The following is a 25,601-nucleotide window of genomic DNA, read 5'->3' as shown; positions in this document are numbered from 1 at the left end:
AGGGGCCGCCACCGCCTCGTGAAGGGGCGGGACTTCCGGCGGGCCGCGCCTTCCGGTCGGGCGGGACTTCCGGTCAGGGAAGTTCCCCCCGCGCGTCCGGGTTGCCGGTGCAGGTGCGTTATCAGCGCGTGGCGCCCGCCTTTCGCGGCGGAGCCTCTGAGCCGCGTGCTGGGCGGGCGTCTGCCGAAGGGCGGTCTCATGGGCCGCAGGTAGGTTCCTGTCCCAGCGCGCGACGGACGGCCTCCGGGGCTCTGCGCGCACCCGGGATGGACTACCGCCGGCTGCTGATGAGTCGCGTGGTCCCGGGGCAGTTCGACGACGCGGACTCCTCCGACAGGTGCGCGGCCCCGGACACCCCGACCCCGCGGGGGCTCCGCTGCCCCCCCCCCCGGCCCCCTCGGCTTTGGAGGGAGACCAGTAGTTGTCTCGCTTCTTTCCGCATCCCCGCCGGGTCTTTTATCCCACTTTGCGGCAGAGCCCCCCAAAGGAGCCCCGGGTCGCTTAGCATCGCTGAGTCAGGCGACTGTCTGCAGCCGGGGACAGCGGGGAGGAAGCCGATTTTTCTTTAAAAAAAAATATTTTATTTATTTATTCATGAGAAGCAGGCTCCACGCAGGGAGCCCGACGCGGGACTCGATCCCGGGTCTCCAGGGTCACGCCCTGGGCCGGAGGCGGCGCTAACCGCTGAGCCACCCGGGCCGCCCAGGAAACAGATTTTTGCCTCTTGAGCTGCATCCAACGTCCAGAAGGTCTCGGAGCGCCTGTTGTGTGCAGGTTCTGTCGGCGGCGCTGGAGACGGTGATGAATAAGACAAGAGTCCCTGCCGTCGCCTGAACATTGCCTTCTGCATGGGAGCGAGGACTTGACGATGGGGTACATAGAGATAGTCTAAGAGCCCCGAAACAGATGTTAGGCGCTAGTGCAAATAATTGAAATGAGTTGATAGGCCGAGTAGTTGACAATGTCAGGGGAGAGGTAAGTCCGGATCGGAAGGACAGAAAAGGAGCTAAAGTCGGGAAGAGCAGGAGGGAACAGCAGTTCAGCAAGAGGAGACAAGAGTGCAGAGGCCCAGCGGGGCTGCCCCTTCTGGCTGTGAAGGGAGGATCTAGAGGCCACGTACCTGGAGCACAGCAGGAATTGGGAGGATGGCGAGGCTCTGATGTAGAAACGAGAAGGGGCCGGGTCATGTACAGCCTCCCAAGCGATGACAAGGAGCTGGCGATGTTTTTCCAGGTCTTAATAGAAAGAAAGCCATAGGAGAGAATTTTAGCAGGGGAATGACACAATGTGATTTATGGTTTAAAGGAATTACTCTTCCAGAGAGGATGGGCATGGATGGAAGCAGTTCAAGGTTGATAAAATGGGGGTGCCTGGGTGGCTCTGCCGGTTAAGGGTTTGACTCTTGATTTCAGCTCAGATCGTGATCTCAAGGGTGGTGGGATTCAGGCCTGCATCCGGCTCAAGGTAGGCGTGGAGCCTGCTTAAGATTCTCTCTCTCGCCGTCTCCCTCTGCACCCCACCTCCACCCTCAAGTCATGCACTCTCTCTCTAAAGAAAAAAAATGATAAAGTAATTCAGTTCAAACATGACGGGAGCTAGAGATAGGGTCAAAGAGATATGTGTTGGAGGTAGAAGTGACAAGATCTGGTGGTGGATCGGATGTGAGCAAAAGGAATGAAGGATAACGCCTACGTGAAACTAAGAGTTCCTTTGGAATTACAAGCAGTTTTTACTTTATGTTCACAGTAAGGATTCATTACTTGTAGGTTTTATTAAATTGTTGATCGTTTTCTGTGTGTCACATCTAATGTCAGTGGGTAGGGATACATTGGTAAACACCACCCTGACTGACACAGGGCTTGCATGGGAGGAGGGGAAACATTAAATAATTAGACAGTAGATGGGGATCCCTGGGTGGCTCAGGGGTTTAGCGCCTGCCTTTGGCCCAGGGCACGATCCTGGAGTCCCAGGATTGAGTCCCACGTCAGGCTCCCAGCATGGAGCCTGCTTCTCCCTCCTCCTGTGTCTCTGCCTCTCTCTCTCTATGTCTATTGTAAATAAATTAAATAAATAAATAAGTAAATCTTTAAAAAATAATTAGACAGTAGATATTTGCATTAGAATTGGGTAAGTAGTACAAAAGAAAAGTGGATAAGGAATAGGGAAGACTTCCCTGAGCAATTGATCATAAGCTAATACTGGAAGGTTACATAAGATTTAGCCAGAGAAATAGGATTTTATTTCAAAAGCATTCCAGATTTTTGTTTCCAAAGAGGCATATATAAATCTTTAGGGAAGAAGTAGGAAGAAGAAACACAGCCCAGTGACGACTGGTGAATAAACAGTAATGAGTGTGCACTGGTTTACCATCCATCACTGGAAATATCCACTATTCACAAGACTGAAGATAAATCAGTGGATTTTGTGACCCCACCACACTTCAGAGTTTCTTGGCAATCTTTAGAGACATTTGTTTGTTACAACTGGGTGGTGGGGGAGTGCAGAGTAGCATCTGGTTGGTAGAGGCTAGAAATAGTGCTAAACGTCCTACAAGGCACAAAACAACTTTCCACAACAAAGAATTGCCCAGCTGAGGTTGAGGAGTTCTGGTACAAATGAAGTCCAGCTTAAACATGCCACTCTAGGTTTATGGCAATTGAAGGATCAAATTAAGGATTATATTTATGGGGCAGCCCCGGTGGCGCAGCGGTTTAGCGCCGCCTGCAGCCCAGATCCTGGAGACCCTGGATCGAGTCCCATGTCAGGCTCTCTGCATGGAGCCTGCTTCTCCCCCTCTGCCTGTGTCTCTGCCTCTCTCTCTCTCTCTCTCTCTCTCTCTCTCGTCTCTATGAATAAATAAATAAAATCTTTAAAAAAAAGGATTATATTTATGAAAATGACAGTGTAAATCCTAACTTCATTAAGGCAGAAGTGGGTTTCCTACCTGCTGTACTTGTTTAGTAGGACTTGGAGAATGAGCAAACAATGGGAATGGCGCTCTGAAATCTGTTTTATTGGGAGGTGCGGTGGAAGGAAAACTTATACATTTATTAGTATAGATTTGGTCTGTTGCAGCACAAGTAAACGTTTGAGTAAGTCACATTAGAGTTATGTGTAAACATGCTGAAACATTGGTATTTCTAGTGAAAGTATTGATTTGAAGACCGTCAGAGAGCAAGGTGATGTTCAGTTTGAAAACCTGCAGAAGAATGTGTCTGAGAAGGCAGGTGGAGATGAGATGGAGGAGGAAGAAGAGGAGTATGATGAGGAGGAGGACGACGACTGGGACTGGGATGATGGAGTTGGAAAACTCACCAAGACTTATATCTTCAATGCAAGGTGTAACCCCCAGGTAATTTATAAATGATGCTATACATCTTTATGTTATTGTTTATGTCATCTTTTCTCAAAGGACTTTTTGCCATTCTGGAATCGACTAACCTGAAAGATTTCCCTCAGGTTATGTTGCCCCGTAGCCCCAGCCTTTAACCATTTTCATTCTTCATCCTTTTCATATTTCTGATAATTTCCTGGTTGTAGATTCCTTGCATAATCAGTAAATTTTTTTTCTTTAAAGATTTTATTTATTCATGAGAGACACAGAGAGAGGCAGAGAGACTACAGACAGAGGGAGAAGCAGGCTCCATGCAAGGAGCCCGATGTGGGACTTGATCGAGGGACTCCAGGATCGTGCCCTGAGTCAAAGGCAGATGCTCAGCCGCTGAGCCACCCAGGCATCCCAATAATCAGTAAATTTAAAAAGAGTTATTTAAACTATGATAAGATGATGAGCTTTAAGATCTGCGCGGGAAAGGACGTGAATAAGCAGTTCACTACAAATAGTTAGGAAACATAAAGAAAAAGTTCAACTTCCTTAATAAAATGCAGGTTAAATATGTAGAGATGCCATTTTTTTCAACTATGAAACAGATCACAACCCAACATCTATAATTGCTGGTTGAGTAAATAAGTACAGTTACTTGGAGGATAAACTGGCATGTAATAATAGGCTTTTAAAACATAAAATAAATGCTCTGACTCAACAGTTCTTCTAGGATTGTGCCAGGAATAATGTTACAAGAATGATTCTCCAGTATTGCTTGTAGAGAAACATTGGAAGCAACCTTGATTAAATTTACCATAGGACTGATTTCACATGATGGGATATTAGGCAGCCTTAAAATAGGTTGCAGTGGAAAACTATATTAATGATATGAAGATGTGTTTATGATCTACCATCATTTACTAGGTACAGAACACAAGTTACTAAACTGTGTAGAGCCTTCTTCTCACCTGGAAGTACTTAGTGTTCCAGGAGTTTGCAGAGTCCTAGGATTAACATGGTACATTTTCCTGGAGCATAAAGGTTTCTGAAAGAGATGAGAGGGACAAAACCAACAATATTTCTTTGAATATTAAGATTACTATATCATGGACTAGAATCCATGCATTTAAAAAATAACCAGATGAATTTCACACTTGTGGTCTTGTTTTGGTAACTCCTCCATTGATTCATTGTTGAGACATTGAGCTATTTCAACATAAAGAGTGTAATCCCTTTTAATAAAGCTAGAAAAACAAGTAAGTTTACGTGTGTAAATGTTAGCTATTTGAGTAGTGGGGATTATAGGTGATTAAACTTTTACCTGTGTTTTTTTGCTGTGAACCTGTGTTTAGAAATGTTTGAGAATTTATATTTAGTAGTAGACTTCAAAGAGGTCTGCAGCAAGAAAAAAGTCAGCCTCACACTTCCAAGTTGAAATAACAGGATCAAGTCAGCAATTCCTCTGCACCCTTTTTATCTTACTGTATTCTCTTATTTATGGGTTCTTTCTTCTCTTTTTGCTATTATTTAAGTTTGTACATAGTGCCACTATAAGTTGATAAGCCTCATACTTAATCTTTCCCTTTCTGTGGACAGTAGGCCCAACATGAGACTCTTAGAACTCATTTAATATTGGTCTAATTTGTGATACACTTCAAGGGTAAATGAACATTTTCAAATTTTAAATCTATAAAGCAGTCAAACTAGAAAAATGCACTTAATTTTAATTTGTTATTTATAATAATGAGGAATGCATTGTAGAGAGGTTAAAAAAAATGCAGATTGAACAGTCTCTTTTACCCATCAACTTTATTCTATTTCAAATGTCTTTTTAAAAACATTTTTGCACAAATATGATTGATCCTTAACCTGTTTTTAGGGTACTCATTTAAGTATTGATGCTTTAATAGTTAACTGTAAGCTAAGGAAAAAGGCACATGATAAAGAACCCTAGATCTGTATTTCTACGTAGGGCGTTCAACTCTGAAACTCCTGTCTTCTAGGCAAATCGACAGACTTCCAACTGCAATTCAGCCAAAATGTCTACTCCAGCAGACAAGGTCTTACGGAAATTTGAGAATAAAATTAATCTAGGTGAGTTCATGAAAATATATTTGGGCTCTGAGGAAGCTCTTCAGAAACTGTGAAGTCTTATAAAATGTTACTAGATCAAGAAATGAGTGTATTCAGCATTACTGGCTGACTAATGTTTAAGGAAGATAAAAATCAGTAATTTAGAAACCTGGCTTTAGGAAGAGACTTTAACTTTTGCTTTTCTAGGTCTGTTTTCTCTACTGTCGAGTTATAAAGTTACAGTTATCTATTTAAGTTTCATTTTTGAAAGATACTCTACATGTGACAAAATATTTATAAAATAAGGAAGATAGAAGCATTCTATTCAGAAAGTCTTTTTTTCTTAAATGTTTACATTGTGGATTTTTTAATTTTCAGATAAGCTAAATGTTACCGATTCTGTCATAAATAAAGTCACCGAAAAGTCTAGGCAAAAGGAAGCAGATATGTAAGTAATTTAACTATGAAACATGGTTTATAGGGACTAATTCTACACAAATTAAACAATATCTTGGTCATAACTCTTTTGGAAAGGATAGTTCTTTGTATACTTAAACCAGTTTTTTCTTTTTTTATTTTCTTAAATGAGGGTATCCTTTCCTTAATAAGTTGAAAATATTGAGTCTTAAGAAGTGTACAGTCAAGCTATAGTCTGTGAAATTCACAGATGTGCTCTAAGGATGGTAACGGGTTATAAATTAAAATGTAGATTAAAATGTAGTTTAAAATGTTAGAGTGTAAAAGTGTTCCCTTTTAAGAATTTATTAAAATTTTCTCTCTTCCATGAAATATTTTTAAAAATTCAAGGGAAGATTTAAAACTAGTAATATAACTAAGAATAGTTTCTATTTATTCTTTTCAAAACCAGTTCAGAACTGGCTAAGTTCTATATCCTAATAACTCTAAGGTGTTAACAATATGTTGTAGAAAGTGATACTAAGATTATACAACTAGTAGTGTTAGAACTGAACTTTAGGGCCACCTGTGTGGCTCAGTCAGTTAGTTAATTGTCCAACTCTTGATTTTGGCTCAGGTCGTGACCCTGCGGTCATGAGGTTGAGCCCCTCATCAGGCTGAGCAGGAGTCTGCCTGGGGAGTCTCTCGCTTGCTCGCTCACTCACTTGCTCTGTTCCTGCCCCCACTTGCAAGTGTATTGTACGTGTGCATTCTCTTCCTCCAAAATAAGTAAATCTTTAAAAAAGAAAAAAAAAACTTAAAAACCAGTTTTCTTCTGGTTTATTGCTATACCCAAGAGATTAAAAAAAAGCAAACTTTTTTCTTTTTAAAAGTTTACTTATTTTAGAGAGAGAGCACATTTGTGCGTGCGCGCACACACAACACACACACCAGCAGAGGGAGAGGGGGAGAGAGAATCTCAAGCAGACTCTCCACTAAGCACAGCGTGGGAGGACAGGGGAGCTTGATCTCACAACTCTGAGATCATAATCTGAGCTGAAATCAGGATTCTGATGCTCAACCCCAAGATAAATAAGCTTTTAGAGAGCTGCCATAGTCATTTGTTATTTCATGGAAGTGTTTATTTGAATCTTTATGAGTTTAGATGAGTTTGCTAATTGAGTCAGTAGTGAGCTGAAGCCAAACAGAGTTTGCACTTTAATGTAGAACTCAGTAACTATCTTAAGATGATAAAGACTCATGTCTTTGTAGAAAGGGACTCTAAAGTGAAGGTAGTATAAATGACTTTAATTCTGTGCTAATAGAATCATTAAAGATTTAAGAACAATATTAACAAATTCGATGTGTGTTTTTTTTGCAACATAGTTCACTTTACCCCTGCTGGTCTTTTTATGTAATCCTTCTGAAATATGGAGAGAATTATTCTTTCTTCCTGCATATGTGCTCCTTTTATTCTAGGGAATTGAATTGATGATTAAGGGAACATGAAGGAATCATCACTGAGATAAACTACAATGAAATTAGGAAATTTGTTGTTAAAGAAACTACCTATTTAGGAATTTCACAAAATGATTTACATTTGGTAACTTTTTATTTTGGTTTCTGAATTTTGATTGTCACATATACTTTTTTGGTTTTGGTTAGGTATCGCATCAAAGATAAGGCAGACAGAGCAACGGTGGAACAGGTACGGCTTAAATATGCTGCAAGCTCTCATTTTATTTTTATTTTTTTGAAGATTTTATTTTTTTATTTGAGAGAGAAAGAGCATGAACGGGGCAGGGCAGAGGGAGAGGGAGAGGGATGTGGGATTTCATCTCAGGACCCCGTGATCACAGCCAGAGCTGAAGGTAGATACTTAACAGGCTGAGCCACCCAGGTTCCCCTCAAGCTCTCATTTTTGAATAAGCATTACTTTTCTCTTGGGATTATAGCTTGCATTCATTCATTCTTGCTTAATGCTAATGTTATTTAAAATTACTCTTCTTGTGGTTTTGAGTTTAGAAATCTACATTTTGCTTCATTTGTAATAAGACTATTAATAGATAAATTAGAGACATGCTTCCCTCTGTGGCCATCATGCAGTGCTTTCATCTTCTCTGGGGAAGCAGAATTTACTAAAACCAGAAATCTTTTGTCTTGTTTTAAACAAGGTCAGCAGGAATTTTGTGAGCTTTTCCAAAAGATAGGTATCTGCCACAAAGCAGGTGTATGTGTATGTGTGTGTGTAATTTTGAATTAGGAATTTCTTACTTTAGAAGTTAATGCTTGTTTTATTCTTTTTATTCAAGACTGGTGGAAAACTTTCCCATATGTAGAGAGTTTATTCTTTCTATTCAAGAGTGGGGGAAGATTTTCTCATATGTGGAGAATTGTGCTTGAGTATTAGCATTGACCTAGATTTTTGATGTGAAGAAAGTTATAGAAAGGGTCAGAACATTGCTACTGCTGCCTGCCACCCTTCTCCACACCCCTACAGAGAGAAATAAGCTCATTTTGCAATAGTAGCCTCTTCTACCCACAGATCCTTGGTTTGAGATATAACCACCCCTGCTACTGTCCACCTCAGCCCACAAGGGAGGCACACCAACCTGAGTTCCAAAAGCACTTGTACGGTTGAAGAATTCCACCTGTAGTTAGGCGGGAGTAGGTCTGGGATCCATGTCTTCATTGTCCTCTAATGTAGTTACTTTGTGTGATGTGTGTGTGTGTGTGTGTGTGTGTGTGTGTGTGTGTGTGAGATAGAAAACAAAGGGTAGTCCAGCCAAGAGAAGTGAGGCAGCTCTAGTTTTCAGACCCTAAAATAACTAAGGCAGGAAATCCTTTTTGTCCCCTTTCCAAATTAATTTGGAATAAGAGTGTGTATCTTGACCATAAACGGTCTTTTAAGTGTCTGTAAATTTATTCACTTTGTGTGTTTGTCTTTGCCTATTTGGCTTATAAGCCATTTTGGTGCGTTTTGCTCCTCCTGCGCCCTGACTTGGCTTCCATCTGATTCTGCCTGGCTCCTTCGGCCCCAGCTCTAGTTGCCATAGGTGCAGTTTGACTTTTAGTCGTGCAGTCTTCCAGGATTTTCTTCTTATTAACCTTAGGTTTCTGGTATGACCGCAACTGCATCGCTGCAGGACAGACCCTAAAGCATAGTTAGACTTTCCCACTTTACACCTTCTCCCTGGAGATGCTGCTGCTTGAAATTGTGTGTAAATATGTGGCTGCTTTAGTTCAGGCATGGACAGGACCAGGCTTTAAATCCGTTGCCTTCTTTTTTGTTAAAGAGGACTTTAGAATCCTTTTTACTCAAGACTGATATGTCTGGGGCACCTGGGTGGCTCAGTCAGTTAAGTGTCTGCCTTGTTTCAGGTCAGGATTCCTGGGGTCATGGGATCAAGCAGGGAGCCTCCTTCTCCCTCTCCCTCTGCCTGCTGCTCTCCCTGCTTATGTTCTCTTTCCCTCTGTAAATAAATAAATAAATAAATAAAAATTTAAAAAGAAAGTTGATTACTCTGACTTCTAAGGAGATCCTTTTCCTGATTTACATGATCATCCATAGCGGAGGTGTGCAAATTCTTTAGAGGGTTAAATAAATACTTTAAGCATTGTGGCTCACAATGTGGTTTTTTTTTTTTTTTTTTTTAACAACTATTTTAAAATGTAAAGACCATTTGTAGCTTACAGGCTATAGAAAAACAGGCTGTGGCCTGGATTTGATTCATGAGCTGTAGGGTGCTGACCCCTGACTTAAAGTTGCATGTCCAGTACAGTGGCCACTGAGCACTTGAAATGTCACTAGTCTGAATTGAGAATTGATATAAACATAAGCACACCGAATTATGAAGAGTTGGTATAAGAAAAACACAGTGTTACGTCTCTTGCTGGTAGCTTTGTATCAATCATGTGTTGAAATTGATAGTGTTTTAGATATACTGGATTAAATAAAATATATTAAAACAAATTTATCTGCAATTTTTTTTACTCCTTTTAATGTAACTAGAAAATGTAAAACTACATATCTGACTTGCTTTATATTTTATTAGCTAATATTAGTCTAGAGTCAATGTCTGCTTCCCTTTGACTTGGTAGACTTTCATTTCTGTGACTGAACAAATTTATTGGTTCATCTCTTATTCCTTTGGCTTTTGTGTCATATTTATTAAAAATTGGAGTGAATAAAAATATCATAATTGAGACTCATCTAGTCAGCCAGGGTAGCATAGTACTTAAGCTTTTCAGTTTAATAACAGTCAGATGTCTCAATGAGAAATATTTGATACAGGGACGCCTGGGTGGCTCAGTGGTTGAGGGTCTGCCTCCGGCTCAGGGCGTGATCCTGGGATCTGGGATAAGTCCCACATCAGGCTCCTTGTGTGTAGCCTGCTTCTCCTTCTGCCTGTCTCTCTCTCGAGAATGAGTGAATAATGAATAAATAAATAAAATCTTTTTAAAAAAAAGAAGAAGAAAAGAAATATTTGGTACTGTCTTACTAAACTTTCTGGTTTTTTGCTTTTTATAGGTGTTGGATCCTAGAACACGAATGATATTATTCAAGATGTTAACTAGAGGAATCATATCAGAAATAAATGGCTGCATTAGCACAGGAAAAGAAGTGAGCTTTTCTTTGGATGCCTGAATATTTTCATGTTAGTTTTCTTACTTCAGCTACTAAATGAAACTAAGGCACTTAATAAATACATGGTGCCTTTAAAAGAAAAAGGAAAAAAATACACAAGTCAGAATAGTTTAGTATTTCTAAAAACAGCTTTATTAATATTTATGCGTAGGCAGGAGGTTGTACACAGAACTATACGTTTTCACCACTGTTACTATCCTGGTTCACTGAGTGCAGGTAATGCTCACAGTAAGCATAGATGGTCAGATTACTGCAGGCTTGAGTGCTTATCACATAGTTACTAATGGGCACAGGGGATTAATCTAGGTTCTCTGAGTAAATGAATCTCTTTACCATTTTTTCTTTGTATGTGGATACAGATGGCGTTATTTTTGTTTTTTTAATAATAAATTTATTTTTTATTGGTGTTCAATTTGCCAACACATGGAATAACACCCAGTGCTCATCCCGTCAAGTGCCCCCCTCAGTGCCTGTCACCCAGTCACCCCCCCCCATGGCATTTTTAAATTAGCAACTCTTTCTATGGGAAGCAGTTCTCAGTAAAACTCAGTTTATAAATGATGAAATAAGAATGTCTTGAAATATTTTTCACACACTTGAGAGAGGAAACTGTTCGAAACCATTTCTTGTCTGTAAAGTGGATCTTACTATATGTGTAAATTAGAGCTCTACTTACTATACCTTTTGGTATGACGTTTTGTAATTGGCATATTCGGATGATGATGGTATTGCTTAATGCATGTCGCTTCAGTTCACTTGAATTTTTTAAACTTTTGAGGATAGAATCAAATAGAGTGAAAATTAAAATACTGTTTGTAGTTATTTAACACAAAGTTCATTTCTTTTTGACACAAAATAGGCTAATGTGTACCATGCTAGCACAGCAAATGGAGAGAGCAGAGCAATCAAAATTTACAAAACTTCTATTTTGGTGTTCAAAGATCGGGATAAGTATGTAAGTGGGGAATTCAGGTGAGCTCAGATTCTTTTTCCAGTTGGCCTAATTTCTGTATCCTAAAATAAAAACTGGAATAATGGAATGTTTGGAATAACAAATATTTTTCTTGTTCCAGATTTCGTCATGGCTATTGTAAAGGAAACCCCAGGAAAATGGTGAAAACTTGGGCAGAAAAAGAAATGAGGAACTTAATCAGGTAACTCTCTGGGGCATGTGTCTGTGCTGTGCTCAAGATACTGGCCCATGCTCCTTCCTGCTGGCTCCCAGTAGATTCTGTCCAAAGGTGGAGACTTGTAGTGATGTTCATGTCTGTTAGATCCGCTGAGGTAAGCAGAAGCAACAAATAAAAACCTGATCTTCTCTCTTTTGAGAACCCATTACAGAAAAATTCACATTCACATCCAGCAAGGCTGGATCATTTGAAGCACCTTGGAAGGTGTGTGAAAGCATTTAAAGTTTATACTGAGGATGATAGGAGGCTATTGCAAGATTTTAAACAGGGAAATGACAATCAGGTTTTGAGGCTCACGTGTCATTTTTTATAGGCATTAGAGTTTTAGATAGTTTTGTTAGGTCCTATACTATTATCATAGTTTCCTTTTCTTCAGTCCAATTTTGGACATATTTATATATTCTTTGTGCTAACACTTCGATATTAGGTGAGGGCAACTAATCTAGTTGAGATCAAGTTTTCTCAAAAATTTGAAGGTATTCTTTTCCTCCCTTTTTCAAATACCTTTTAATTTTTTATATGCTGTGCATTGGTGACATATGTTGGATATTTTAGTATTAAGTACTTGTTTTGAAAGTCTTCTGAAATCTTTCTATGTTCACTTAGCTATCAGGTATGAATCCAACTGGTTTTTATTTTGTAAGTAAACTCTACACCCTGTGTGGGACTCGAACTCACAACCCCAAGGTCAAGAGTCAAGTGCTCTACCAACTGAGCCAGTCAGGAGCCCTGAGACCCAACTGTTTGATTACTCATTGTTGAGTCTAATCAACTCAGAGGACATATCTGCTGCATTTCATCAGTTCTGAGATGCACATTGCACAGTTGGACATCTCTGGAATTGGGCTGAGCACTAGAGGCAATAATTTTTTTTACGGTTTCATTTATTCAGAGAGAGAGCGCACACAAGCTCCCTGCTAAGCAGGGAGACCAACTTGGGGCTGGATCCCACAAGTCCTGACATCATGACCTGAGCTGAAGGCAGATGCTTAACTGACTGAGCCACCCAAGTGCCCCACATGAGAGGCTGTGAGATGTAGTTAAATTGCTAGTGTTGTGTCATTCTTGGTTGTGCATCATGGTACCACTTAAAATCACTGGGCCTTAGAGTTGATGAAATACAGTAATGCAGTTGAGATATGTTGGGCCTTAAAGTTGATGAAATACAGTAATACAGTTGAGATGTGTTGGTGCTGTTACCTTACAGTGATACTGATCTTGTGTTCTGTAGCCATTTAATTTGCTGGAGATTCTGTGTCACCTTTTCATTTGTCCTTTTATCTGATTGAATACCACAGACTAAACACAGCACAGATCCCATGCCCAGAGCCTATCCTGCTGAGAAGTCATGTTCTTGTCATGGGCTTCATTGGTAAAGACGACATGTGAGTACATGGAATGCCTAATAATTACATGCTCAGAAGTGTGTCTTTAAGTGCTTTGGATTATCCAGTGTTATGACCATTTCCCATTTAAATAGCTCCTTTCAGCTTGGAAGGTTTTTTGTGAATCTTTTCCACTATCATGCACAGAGCTGCTCATTTATTCTACTTTAAGTCCCAAAATGTTTCAAAATAACAAAGTTCACCCTATTTTTGAGGGATGTTTTATACAGTAAGCTGGGAGAACACCTGTTTCTTGACAATTTTTTGCATTGGTACATCTGTAGTGAACCAGATTTTTTAGTGATGATTTGTCAAAAAGTCCATGTAGCAATGTATTATAAACCAAGAAAACTTGTTCTGGGCATTTTCTCTTAGTTTATTTTATTTGTATTGAAGGCCAGCGCCACTGTTGAAAAACGTCCAGTTATCAGAATCCAAGGCTCGGGAGTTGTATCTGCAGGTCATCCAGTACATGAGAAGAATGTATCAGGATGCCAGACTTGTCCATGCAGATCTCAGTGAATTTAACATGCTGTGAGTGTGTTTGGTCCCCGAGGAACTTCCGGTATGGCGTTTCGTGTCCTTTAAAAAAATGAAATCTCAACCCAAGAAGTCATTTTTAAATTCTAAAGTTTTAAAGTTGGCTTCCACATGGTCATAGGATAGCTATGTGTTTTCTACCTGTAGTGGCCTTCGTCACAGAATTGACCAGCTGATCATTAATAGAGTGATAGTACTTGGGAAATTGTCTCAGTTTTCATCTCTTGCTAGTCAAAGTGGCCTCTTATCCTTACCCACTTTATTTGATCTATTGGTTATCTCCCTTGCTCTTAAAATAGAATTTTTTTTTTAAACAACAACAACAAAAATACAGGAAAGTAGATCCCAAGTCCCTATGTGTCTGGCCCATAGGTACCATAGTGGAGATGTGTACATCATTGACGTTTCTCAGTCCGTAGAGCATGACCACCCACATGCCTTGGAGTTCTTGAGAAAAGACTGTGCCAATATCAATGGTGAGTGGAAATTAGAATTTCCTACCAGCTTATTTGCATATGTTGGTTCTGTACTCTGGTAAGCTCTTGATACAAGATGTTGGCACTAAATTCTTTGATGTGGTGATACTTAGCCTGTTTGCTGGGAGATGGTATATTTTATATTTTTACTCATGTCTTTGTTTCTCTATAAAGTAGTTGGAATAACAACCTTTTCCCTTTTAAAGCTGTACTGCATTTTCCTTCCAACAGATTTCTTTTTGAAGCACAGTGTTGCTGTGATGACTGTGCGGGAACTCTTTGAATTTGTCACAGATCCATCCATTACACATGAGAACATGGACGCCTACCTCTCAAAGGTGAGATGGGGCGAAGAAAAGAACAGAAAGTAGTAGTAATTTGCACTTACGTGGCACTTCTTGGAGACTCAGATTGCTCAGTGTTTGTTCATTACAACAGCGTCCTGAGACTTTCTCCTGATTTCACACATAGGGAATCAAAAGCCAGTGGGAACGCCAGGTTTCTCGACTTGAAACATCAGGCAAGATTACATAGACCGCCAAAGTTTGTGACTGTTTAGTGAGAAACTTACTTGCTTCTGGTCTTTCCCTTGTTTCTCAGAGGCCTTTCTGAATCAGAGTTTTTGGAATTGTGATAAAATGCACATAGCATTAAACTTACCATCGTAACCACATGTAAGTGGTATTATGTACATTCACGTAATGTTGTGCAACCATCACCATGGTCCATCTCCAGAACTTTGTCAGCTTGTAACATACAAACTCTATACCCATGAAGCACTAACGCCCTGTTTCTCCTTCCCCCCAGCCCATTCTGTTTCTGTCTGTGACATTGTCTACTTTAGGTACTTCATATACATGGAATCATGCTGTCTTTTCCTTTTTCTGGCTACTTATTTCCCTTAGCATAATGTCCTCAACATTCATTCATGGTGTGCAAGTACATCCTGTTTATCCATATATCTGTGAGTGGACACTTGGGTTTCTTCCACCTTTTTGCTGTTATAAATAACGCTGCTGTGAACATGGGTGCACAAATATCTCTTCAATTCCTTTGGGTATCTACCCAAAAGTGGAAATGCTGTGTTGTATGGTAATTCAGCTTTTAATTTTTTGAGGAACTGCCATACTGTTTTCCTTAGTGGTTAAGCCATATAACATTCTTACCAAACAGTGTGCAAAGGGTTCCGATTTCTTCACATACATCTCACCATTTTCTGGTTTTGTTTTTGTGGAAGGATTTTTTGTTTTTTTCTTTTTTTTTGGATTAGCTATCCTGATGGGTGTGAGGTGGTGTTTCAGTTTTGCATTTCCCTGATGATTAGTGATGTCGAGGATCTTTTTTCATGTGCTTCTTGGCCATTTATATATCTTTTTTTTGAGAAATGTCTACTGCAGCCTTTTTCCTGTTTCTAAATGAGATTTTTTTTTTTTTTTTTTTTTGCGCTTGTTGGGTTGCAAGATTTCTTTACATATTCTGGATATTAACCCCTTATCGGATCTGTGATTTACAGGTATTTTCTCCCATTCTTTGTACTGCCTTTTCACTCTGTTGATTGTAGCATTTTGATTTTGGTGTCAGTTTATCTGTTTTCATTTTTCTTGCCTCTCAATCATAGAATACTGGGCACATGGCATGCACATCCTGACACAGTTTTCCAGGTTCTATACCTCTCCATATTCTCCCCATCTCTCCCTTTGCCCATTTTTCTCTACCTTGTCAACATTAGAGTTCTGTTGAGGAAGCTTTCTCTAGGAGAAATCAGACACATGTCATTGTTAGCAGGCTTATTTCTCAGATCATATGAGCCTGTAGTAGAAGTGGTCGTACTGTTAAAAAAAAAAAGTGGTCGTACTGCCTCACTTGTCATTGAGTTGTTCTTTTTTTTTATTTTTATTTTTATTTTTTATTTATTTATTTTTTAAAGATTTCATTTATTTATTCATGAGAGACAGAGAGGGAGAGGCTGAGACAGGCAGAGGGAGAAGCAGGCTCCATGCAGGGAGCCCTATGTGGGAGTCAATCCAAGGTCCCCAGGATCACGCCCTGGGCTGCAGGCGGCGCTAAACCGCTGAGCCACAAGGGCTACCTTTTTTTTTTTTTATCTTTAAGTTGCTAGACTTGGAGCCTAACCTGGGGCTCGAACTCACAACCCTGAGATCAAGACCCAAGCTGAGATCATGGGTCAGACACTTAACTAACTGAGCCACCCAGGACCTCCTGGGAATTAAGTTCTTTTTAATGTGGTCAACCTCTTACTAGACCACGAACCCGCAAGGGATGGGAAATTTATTCTTGTATTGCCAGTTCGTAACCAGTACCTGGAACATACAATAAATATATAGCATTTTTATTCCTAAATTCTTCAGCACTAATTTTAATATCTGAACATAAAATAAAAAAATTCCTAGCACCATGATTCTCTCCTTTTTTTCTGTATATTCTAAGTAGAGAACAAATTTCCAGTTTTATGTGTTTATAAGCCAAAACACATAAGTTTTATGTGTTTTATGTGTCTTGGTCACCTTAGTTGCAGTAATTGTTTGCTCAAAGAGATTCCTTTGGCGGTTTGTTCTTTCTCAGCGTTAGAGACACATACGCAAAATTAGAGGACGATCCACTTCTCCTCTTGGATTCCTTCATTGACTGCTCGCGAATTAAAGGGCAGTTCTTCAAAATCTCAGGTCTTGGTTTTCCTATAATATTTTTGCTAATCACTTAAAAATTGGGAAAAGTAGGGTTTTGAGTTCAAGCCCTGCTTTAGGCTCTGTGCTGGGTGGGGAGCCTACTTTTTTTTTTTTTTTTTTTTTTTTTTGGGAGCCTACTTTTTAAAAAATATTAGGGAAAGTAATTTTACTCTTGAGGAAAGGGCTAGGAATCCCCTGAGGCTAGATAGTTTGACTTATGCTGTTACTTTTGAGCTGATAGCAGCCTTTTTGATGAGATCCGACAGCTAACCTGTATCACTAGAGGCCTTTCTTTCAGAAGTGTAGGGGTGATACTGATAGAAATGAGAGCAGGTTTGTACTAAAGTGAGAAATGGATGCATCTTCTGTAGGTTGAACATAAAGGAAAGTAACTTTTGTTTCTTTCCCAGGCCATGGAAATAGCATCTCAGAGGACCAAGGAAGAAAGGTCCAGCCAAGATCATGTGGACGAGGAGGTAAGATGTATTATCTATCCAAAGCCATAGGAAACACTTTGTTTTGAGGTTCTGGTTTTCTTAAGGGCATACTAGGTTACGAACTTGATTTTCAGAGAGAAGCAGTTTTCAAATGATGAGAATATTACCTTGTATGTAACATAACTGAGCCAAATTGTATAAATTACATTTAATTACTTCATTCCACTCAGCAGCCTATTAGCCCATTGTCCTAGATGGAGAGCTTTATTTATTTATTTGAACAATTGTTGCTGTGCAGTACTGTGTTACTTCAGGTGTGCAGCAGTGATTCAACATTTATGTACATACTGAGTGGTCACCACAATAAGTCTAGTTACCATCTGTCACCATAGTTTTTATAATATTATTGACTGTATTTCTTATGCCGTATTTATATGCCTGTGATATATTTATTTTAAAACTAGAAGTTTTATACCTTTTAATCCCCTTCATCTATTTTGCTCATTTCCCCATCCTCTCCCCGTCTGGCAACCATCAGTTCGTTCTTCATATTAATGAGTCTTTTTCTGTTTTGTTTGCTCATTTGTTTTGGTTTTTTTGGAATCCACATATAAGGGAAATCATTTAGTGTTTTTCTTGCTCTTATTTCACTTAGCCTAATACCCTCAAGATCCATCCATGTCACAACAAATAGCAAAATTTCATTGTTTTCTATGACTGAGTCATATTTTATTGTTCGTGTGTGTGTGTGTGTGTGTGTATCTACATTTTCTTTATTAATGGACATTTCTGTGATGCTTCCTCACCTTAGCTATTGTAAATAATGCTGCAGTGAACATAGGGGTGCAGCATCTCTTCGAATTAGTGTTTTTAATTTCTTTGGGTAAATACCCAGGAGTAGAATTCCCAAATTTTGTGGTAATTCTATTTTAATGTTTTGAGGAACCTCCATAGTGGCTGCACCATTTTGCATTCCCACCAGAAGTGCATGGGGATTCTCTTTTTCTTCACATCTTAGCCATCACTTTTTTTTGATATGGTTTTCTGACTGGTGTGAGGTGATATCTCATTGTGGTTTAGACTTATAGCTCCCTGATAATCAGTGATGCTGAGCATGTTGTCATGGGTGTGTTAGTCATCTGTATGTGTTTGGAAAAATCTCTACTTGGGTCTTCTGCCCATTTTTTTAATCAGTTTGTTTTTTGTTGATGGTGAGTTTTAGGAGTTCTTTATATATTTTGGATATTAACCCCGTATTAGATACATCATTTGCAAATATCTTCTCCCACTCAGTAGACTGTCTTTTCATTTTGTTGATAGTTTTGTTTTCTGTGAAAAGCTTTTACTTTGATGTAGTTCCATTTGTTTATTTTTGCTTTTGTTGCCCTTGCCTGAGGGGAGAGATCCAAAAAAATCAGACCGTATTTAAGTTTACTACCATTGTTTTCTTTTAGGAATTTTAAGGCTTTAGGTCTTACGTTTAGATTTTTCCTCTGTCGTGAGTTTACTTTTGTGTATGCTAAGATAGTGGTCCAGTTTCATTCTTTTGCATGTGACTGTCCAGTTTTCCCAATACCATTTATTGAAGATACTATCCTTTCCCCATTATATATTTGTATCTCCTTTATTGTAAGTTAATTGATCACATATGTGTGGGCTTATTTCTGGGCTCTTTATTCTGTTCCATTGATCTATGTGTCTGTATTTGTGCTGGTGGCATACTGTTTCAATTATTACAGATTTGTGGTATAGTTTGAAATTAGGGAGTATGATGCTTTAGATAGAGAACGTTTTTAAACAAACTCTTGAAACATGATTCCAGAAGGAAAAGCCTGTTTCAGTTCACAAATGTGAATTTTTAAATGTTGACTTCAGTGCCATTGCAGACTTGAAATATTTGTGTGTGGTGAAAAAGAAAATCATTTTAACCTTGGGGATCAGTGTATTTTTTAAAGATTTATTTATTTGAGAGAGTACGCAAGTGGGAGGGGTGGAGGGAAAGGAAGGGAGAATCCTCAGGCAGACTTCACACTAAGCACAGAGCCCAGCGTGGGGCTTGATCTCATGACCCTGGGATCATGACCTGAGCCCAAACCAAGAGTTGGTCTTTTAACTGACTGTGCCACCCAGATAGCCCATAAAGAATTCTAACAAAAATTCTCAAAGCTTATCAGTGTAACGGATAAATATAAGGCACCCTGAATTTATCAACAGTTCTGGCTCCTTTTCACCGCAGCACAGGGTAGATAAGATTTCCATGTAAGAACATATTCCCCTTTCAAAGGCATAGCGAGGGGCAGCACTTGCTAACCACAGTTCCATTCCTTTCTTTCCCACCCAGAAAAGCTTTTGGGAGTGGAAAGAGGGGAAAGAAGAGACTTCGAATCATTTCATGTTTTATCATTAGTAACAAAGTCCTTTTGGGATGCCACACAGCCACACAAGTGTTTGCAGAGAGCCTGGCTGAGAATCAGTGCTGTAGATGATGACAGATTCCTCTGATATGATGGGTGTGGGATGCTCAGGGAATGAGAAAAGCTTGTGAATGACATTTTGGATTTTACTTTCCTCTGTTCACTAGGTGTTTAAGCGAGCATATATTCCTAGAACCTTGAATGAAGTAAAAAATTATGAACGGGATATAGATATAATGATGAAATTGAAGGAAGAGGACATGGCCATGAATGCCCAGCAAGACAATGTGAGTAGTTTGGTTTATTATGTAGCAAGCAAGTTTACAGAGGAAGCTACTGTCGCACACCTGCCACCTTGAATATTGGCTTCTAATCTCGTGAGATGGCTGATTCCATTTGCATTAATAGGTCCTCCGTGCACATTGGATGTAAAAGGAATTCACTGGTATTTGTGAAAGAAAATGGCACATTTGAGTTAAAAAAACTATATAGTTGCAGAAAATGGAAGATTTGTGTAGAAGTCTGGGCTGTAAATGGTTATTATACTAGGTCCATTAACATACATATTGCAAGGTCTGGAACATTTTTTCCTGTGAAAAGGCCAGAGAGTAAATATTTTTAGACTTTGCAGGCTAAGAAGTAAAATTGAGGCAATTATGTAGGTCTTTATAAAACAAACAATTTCCCCAAGTTTTTATTGATGAAATTAAAAGCCTTTTATTAATAACTAAATACAGCTTTTCACAGTTCCTGATAGAGAATAGAGTTATTTTGAGGCAGGGGAGGGGGTGAGAATACATTTCATTTAATTGAGAATCAAAGAGTTTTCTAGTATAAAATTGGTGGTGAAGATTCATTTGTAAAAACCATCAGGCTTTGGGTTGCTTGTGGGTAGAGTTTACTGTTGCTTATATGGTTGGTGGGAAAGAATTATATGCTATAAACCTCCTGTGTTAAACAGGAGATGAATTTTAAGCACTATTAGTACAATGTTCTTTTGTAATAATACATGTGTTTTTCGCTGCCTAGTTTTATGTTGATTCTTCTTTTTGTCTTTTTGGTGATAAGATTCTGTACCAAACCGTTACAGGATTGAAGAAAGATTTGTCAGGAGTTCAGAAGGTATGTGTTTGTTCATTTACGCGAATACTCTTTTGAAGCTTATGAAGCCTAGTGTATACTAGAATTAAGCTAACAATAACTAGTATAGATACTTTCAAAGTTTATGGGCATTTTCAGAAATGCTCTATGTTCACTTTTTTTAACTGTAAGACTAAAATACAGGAATTTGTGGTTTATTTATGCCCCTCTCTTCTGTTGTTGCTGAGGCAGCGATACTTTTTATATTTTGGTTTTCATTTATGAACTTATTAATGATAACCATGTGTTTCTTGATCTTTTTACAGTTTAAAAAAACGATAGAATCTGGTCTTATACTGGCACATAACCTGTTGAGCAATCTCATGGGTTTAGCAGCCTTCTAGTTCTGGATTCCTGTAGTGTTTTTTTCTTGAAACAATCTTGTTTTGTTTTGTTTTACATTTTTAGAATGGTGTGGATTAATTCTAATGTAAGCAAAAATAAAGGCAGTTCTTGTTTATATTAATGTTTTGTTTTGTTTTTAAAGTAAGCTCCACATGGGGCACCTGGGTGGCTCAGTCCCTTTAGCATCTGCCTTTGGCTCAGGTCATGATCCGAGGGTCTTGGGATGGAGCCCCACATGAACCCCACATTGGCTTCCTGCTTAGCAGGGAGTCTGCTTCTTCCTCTCCCTCTGGTTGCCATTCCCCCTGCTTGTGCGCTCTCTCTCTCCCCAAAAAAATCTTTAAGAAAAAAAAAAGAAGGCTCCACACCCAGCGTGGAGCCCAACATGGGCCTTGAACTCATGATTCTGAGATCAAGACCTAAGCTGAGATCAAGAGTCTGATGTTGGGCAGCCCAGGTGGCTCAGCGGTGTAGTGCCGCCTTCAGCCCAGGGTGTGATCCTGGAGTCCCGGGATCGGGTCCCACATCGGGCTCCCCGTTTGGAGCCTGCTTCTCCCTCTGCCTGTGTCTCTGCCCCCCCCCCCCCCCCCCGCCGTGTGTCTCTTGTGAATAAATAAATAAACCCTTTAAAAAAATTTTTTTTTTTTATTTAAAAAAAAATAGTCTGATGTTTAACTGACTCAGCCACCCAGGCGCCTCTATTTTAATGTTCTTAATTCAAGACTTAAGTGTGAAGGATCATAGTTTGCATTTTGAAAATTTTACTGTGTCTTTGTTTTGGAAGAGTTGAATTAGGAAAATTCACATATTCAGTCTGTGTTATAAATAGTATAAGGGCAGTTGTGCCTTAAGTTTCAGCACGTGAAGATTTTGTGAAAACTGCCTAGAAAACCTTTTGTACAATTGCCTATTAAAGATTATTTTTTCTTATAAAAAGAAAACTTGTTGGTTTTTAAAAATGTTTCCTACTGCTTTAAAAACTTCAGGGGGTGTGGGTAAGGAAAATTTCTCTTGTTTAAACATTTTCCCTCTTGATTTGATTAATAGTAACTGTTGCTTGAAATTCAATTCATAAGAAGAGAGCCGTGAAATTATGTAAATTGATCTTTATTTTTTACTTCTGCTGTATTTCTCATCCTTCCAGATGCTAGCTCAGTTCTGTCAGTGACCTGGGTCACCCAGTTAAGCCCCAGTTCCTTCATTTGGCTGTGTTTGGGAGCCTCATTGGATGCACTGCTCCCACTCTTCCTCGTGGGATGTTGACACTGTTCTCGATATTTAGTACAGGATATGGTTTTTCGGTGTATACCTGCAGTGCTGAAAAATATGAATTCTAGCATTAACACATTTAATAATAGATAACTAAGTGGTTTAGAATAATGTGGTTTTATAATATTTTTCAAGGTTCCTGCACTTCTAGAAAATCAAGATAAGGAAAAGACTTGTTCTGATTCAGAAGACGCTGGAAGCTCTGAGTGTTCTGACACAGACTCTGAAGAGCAGGGAGACCAGGCCTGCTCTAAGAAACCCACTGCTGACGTTGAAGTTGATAAAAAGGTTAGCCGAGAGCTCACATTCCCTTGTTCTTCAACATGGCGTAAAGCCAGTCTTGTTTCTCTTTGCTCAAGTATCTAGATTATGATGGCTGAAAATATTGATCAGTAAGTACTTCTAGTTGTAGTACTAGTTTCTAAGCGTGCACTTTGCCTTCAGAGGTCATGTTGTAGAGACTGGGCTTCTATTAGGAGCTCCCTGGGCACTGCCTAGAGAGAGGACACACTGAATTCATTGATTAGAAATGATTGTCATTCACCTGAAACACAAAGGATGTTGGAGTTGTCCCATGGTGAAATATTGAAGGGCCACTTCACAGAGGATTTGCAGCTCAGCCTGTGTTTCCAGATTTCAAAAGACTTATTCCACTCCCAGCCATCGCCATAAGAGACGCTACTGAGTGAATGACGGAGGACTGCTGTGTAAATGTTACTCTTCTTACCTCAAGCCTTCAGACCTTACTGCGTGTGGGCTCTGAGACTTCTGAGAGACATACCCAAGCTAATGAATGCATTTTCTGTCTTTGTCTACTGCACACACTTTGTTAGAATATTAAAAAGTAGTTGCAAACATTAATCTGTCCTCCCACATATTCCTGTTTGACACTCTTCAAATTTCTTTTAAGAAACCCTAAGGACAGATTTGGAACCAGATTGTACCACCAAATCCTAATCCTTTTCATCTTTTCCTGTTATACTCACTTTTATCCTTTCAACGTATTTTCTCACTTAGTTGCAATAGTCAAATGAATACCCTGTGTGAAATCTGCAGGTTCCTTTACTTTGTTTTTGTTTTACAGGAAAGAAAAAAGATGGTCAAAGAAGCCCAGAGAGAGAAAAGAAAAAGCAAAATTCCGAAGCATGTGAAAAAAAGAAAGGAGAAGACAGCCAGGATGAAAAAGGGCAAATAGAACCAGAACTCAAGACGTAGAGTGATATGTCAGTCGCTTTCCATGCATGTGTGGTGAGCTGTGCCTGGAAGGGGTTCTCCTGGCAGTGTCATGAAGGTGGAGTCATGTGTCCTTGTGTAAATATGTAACAAGCTTTCTGCTCTCCTGTCTGGATCCAGTCACTGCCTCTGGGTGGTATTGACAGAGGATTTATTTAAGCTACTCTTTTAATGAGAACTTTGTATAATTTTATTTTTATATATATTTTTTCCTCCAATATGCTTTTGGAAGCACCATAAATATTTAAATGTGACCGACATCCATAGTCTTTATATAAAAAGGCACTTTGAATTGGCAGATGGTTTTTGCTTTGCTTGTACAAGCCAGAGACCCATCTGAAATCATTTGATCCTAGGGCCACGGTTTCTGCAGAAGGGAGTTTTGCTTCTAAGAGAATTCAGTTGGCTGTTGACTGTTGATTCATTGCAACTCTGTTCTGTGTGCATCGCTGCTTATTTGGGATGCACTTATTCTTCATCATTGTTACTCTTTTAGTTAAGATTTCCCAGGTCAGAAGCTGTTTCACATTCAGCATTTGGCTTATTCATTCATCGAATATTTGAGTGTTTTAGGTGCTAGGGATACAGCAGTAAACAAAATGAAAAATTACTATCTTCAGATAGTTTACGTTTAGAAAGCAAAACATTAAACAAACAAATAAAAAACAGTATCTGTAGGTGGTAAATTCTGTGGAGAGAAATAATGCAGAGGAGAGACTGCCTGGGGAAGTGGAAGTTTGCAATTGTAAAATAGGCCACACTGAGCAGCTATATTTGAGCAAATACTTGAATGTGAGTTATTTGCATATCAGGAGTGAAGAGTATTCCAGGCAAAGCAAACAGCAAGTGTGAAGGCTAGAGGCAGAAGTGTTCCTGACATGTTCCAGAAACAAGAGGCTCCCATCACTGAGAAAGAGATCACACGGTGCTAGGCTATTAGAGGGTTTTGAGCAGAGGAAGGATATGATCTGACTTGTGTTTTGGAAGGATCTCACTCACTCTGGCCTCTGTGGAGACCTGAGTAGGAGGCGAGGACGGGAGACCAGAGAGGCAGTTTCTGTAGTAACCCACATGATAGATGGTGATGGCTTGGTCCAGGTAGCAGTGGACATGGAGAGAGTGGTGGGATTCTAGGTATGACACAAAGGGGAGTGAACTGGATGTGCTAGGGGAATATATGAGGCATACGACAAAGTGAAGGATGACTTCAGGATTTATGACCCAAACAACTTGGGAAGGAATGTGGCTGGAGTGGGATTGGGGATAAGCTTACATTGCAACAAAGCACAAAGGTCAAAAGAAATGACCAATTTTATTTTTTTTCCCCATATACTTCATATTAGAAATCCCTATTTTAACCCTTGCATCAGAAACAATTGCTATAAACTTAATTTCCCTTAAAATGAAGCTTGCACCTGGTTGTTTGAGGATTGGTGGGCTACTGGGTTGGTGGGGGGAGGGGGTAGTCAACTGAGCTTTTAAAATATTAGGTCACATTTATTATGTTCACATACTATTCTCTTCCTGACTTTAAAAAAGTTCAAAATCGGGCAGCCAGGATGGCTCAGCGGTTTAGCGCCTGCCTTCAGCCCAGGGTGTGATCCTGGAGACCCGGGATTGAGTCCCACATCAGGCTCCCTGCATGGAGCCTGCTTCTCCCTCTGCCTGTGTCTCTGTCTCTCTCTCTATTTGTGTATGTGTCTCATGAATGAATAAATAAAATCTTTAAAAAAAAGTTCAAAATCCAAAATGCAGTTTCAATGAAATACAACAGTAGACCCTCTAAAATAGTTTACAATTAGCCAAAAAGAAAGCAGAAACAGACTTAACAATCCTGTATACGTTTAGAGGTTTTACGTTCAGGATCTTCCCTTTCATGTACTTGTTTGGTCTTAACTCTCAGACGAGGTGTATTTGAAGGGCTTAAGCCCCTCTTTTTGGTGAATGCAACTCAATTACAAAGTTTGCAATCAAGTTCTCTGGGGCAAAAAGCGGTGTCAGCATGATATAGAGACCATGCATTCTCATTTGCATTGCTGCACG

General features: G+C 39.5%; 1 protein-coding gene across 2 annotated transcripts; it reads left to right on the top strand.

Annotated features, from left to right (window-relative positions):
• The first annotated feature begins 55 nt into the window (after positions 1 to 55).
• Positions 56 to 25,308, top strand: RIOK1 (RIO kinase 1). 2 transcript variants are annotated; one of them, XM_077886048.1, is made up of 17 exons: positions 56 to 337; positions 3,145 to 3,352; positions 5,329 to 5,419; positions 5,777 to 5,846; positions 7,460 to 7,502; positions 10,326 to 10,418; positions 11,302 to 11,414; positions 11,516 to 11,596; positions 12,931 to 13,017; positions 13,414 to 13,551; positions 13,930 to 14,033; positions 14,265 to 14,371; positions 17,131 to 17,196; positions 19,739 to 19,858; positions 20,640 to 20,693; positions 22,461 to 22,613; positions 23,410 to 25,308. In XM_077886048.1, exons 1-17 carry the CDS (start codon positions 267 to 269, stop codon positions 23,518 to 23,520), a joined length of 1,710 nt encoding a protein of 569 aa, XP_077742174.1. In that variant the 5' UTR covers positions 56 to 266; the 3' UTR covers positions 23,521 to 25,308. The 2 variants fall into 2 exon arrangements, with proteins under 2 accessions (XP_077742174.1, XP_077742175.1); XM_077886049.1 differs by lacking the exon at positions 56 to 337 and adding an exon at positions 724 to 873.
• Positions 25,309 to 25,601: the final 293 nt, after the last annotated feature.

Source organism: Canis aureus, chromosome 37 (genome assembly GCF_053574225.1).
Source record: "Canis aureus isolate CA01 chromosome 37, VMU_Caureus_v.1.0, whole genome shotgun sequence".
Classification (NCBI taxonomy): domain Eukaryota; kingdom Metazoa; phylum Chordata; class Mammalia; order Carnivora; family Canidae; genus Canis; species Canis aureus.
This window is presented reverse-complemented; position numbering and strand designations above follow the sequence as displayed.

Coding starts and splice junctions, on each gene's coding strand:
- RIOK1 (XM_077886048.1), top strand. CDS start 267: ATGGACTACCGCCGGCTGCTGATGAGTCGCGTGGTCCCGGGGCAGTTC. Junction 17,197..19,738: donor AAGATCATGTGGACGAGGAG/GTAAGATGTATT, acceptor TCTGTTCACTAG/GTGTTTAAGCGAGCATATAT. Junction 19,859..20,639: donor TGAATGCCCAGCAAGACAAT/GTGAGTAGTTTG, acceptor TTTGGTGATAAG/ATTCTGTACCAAACCGTTAC.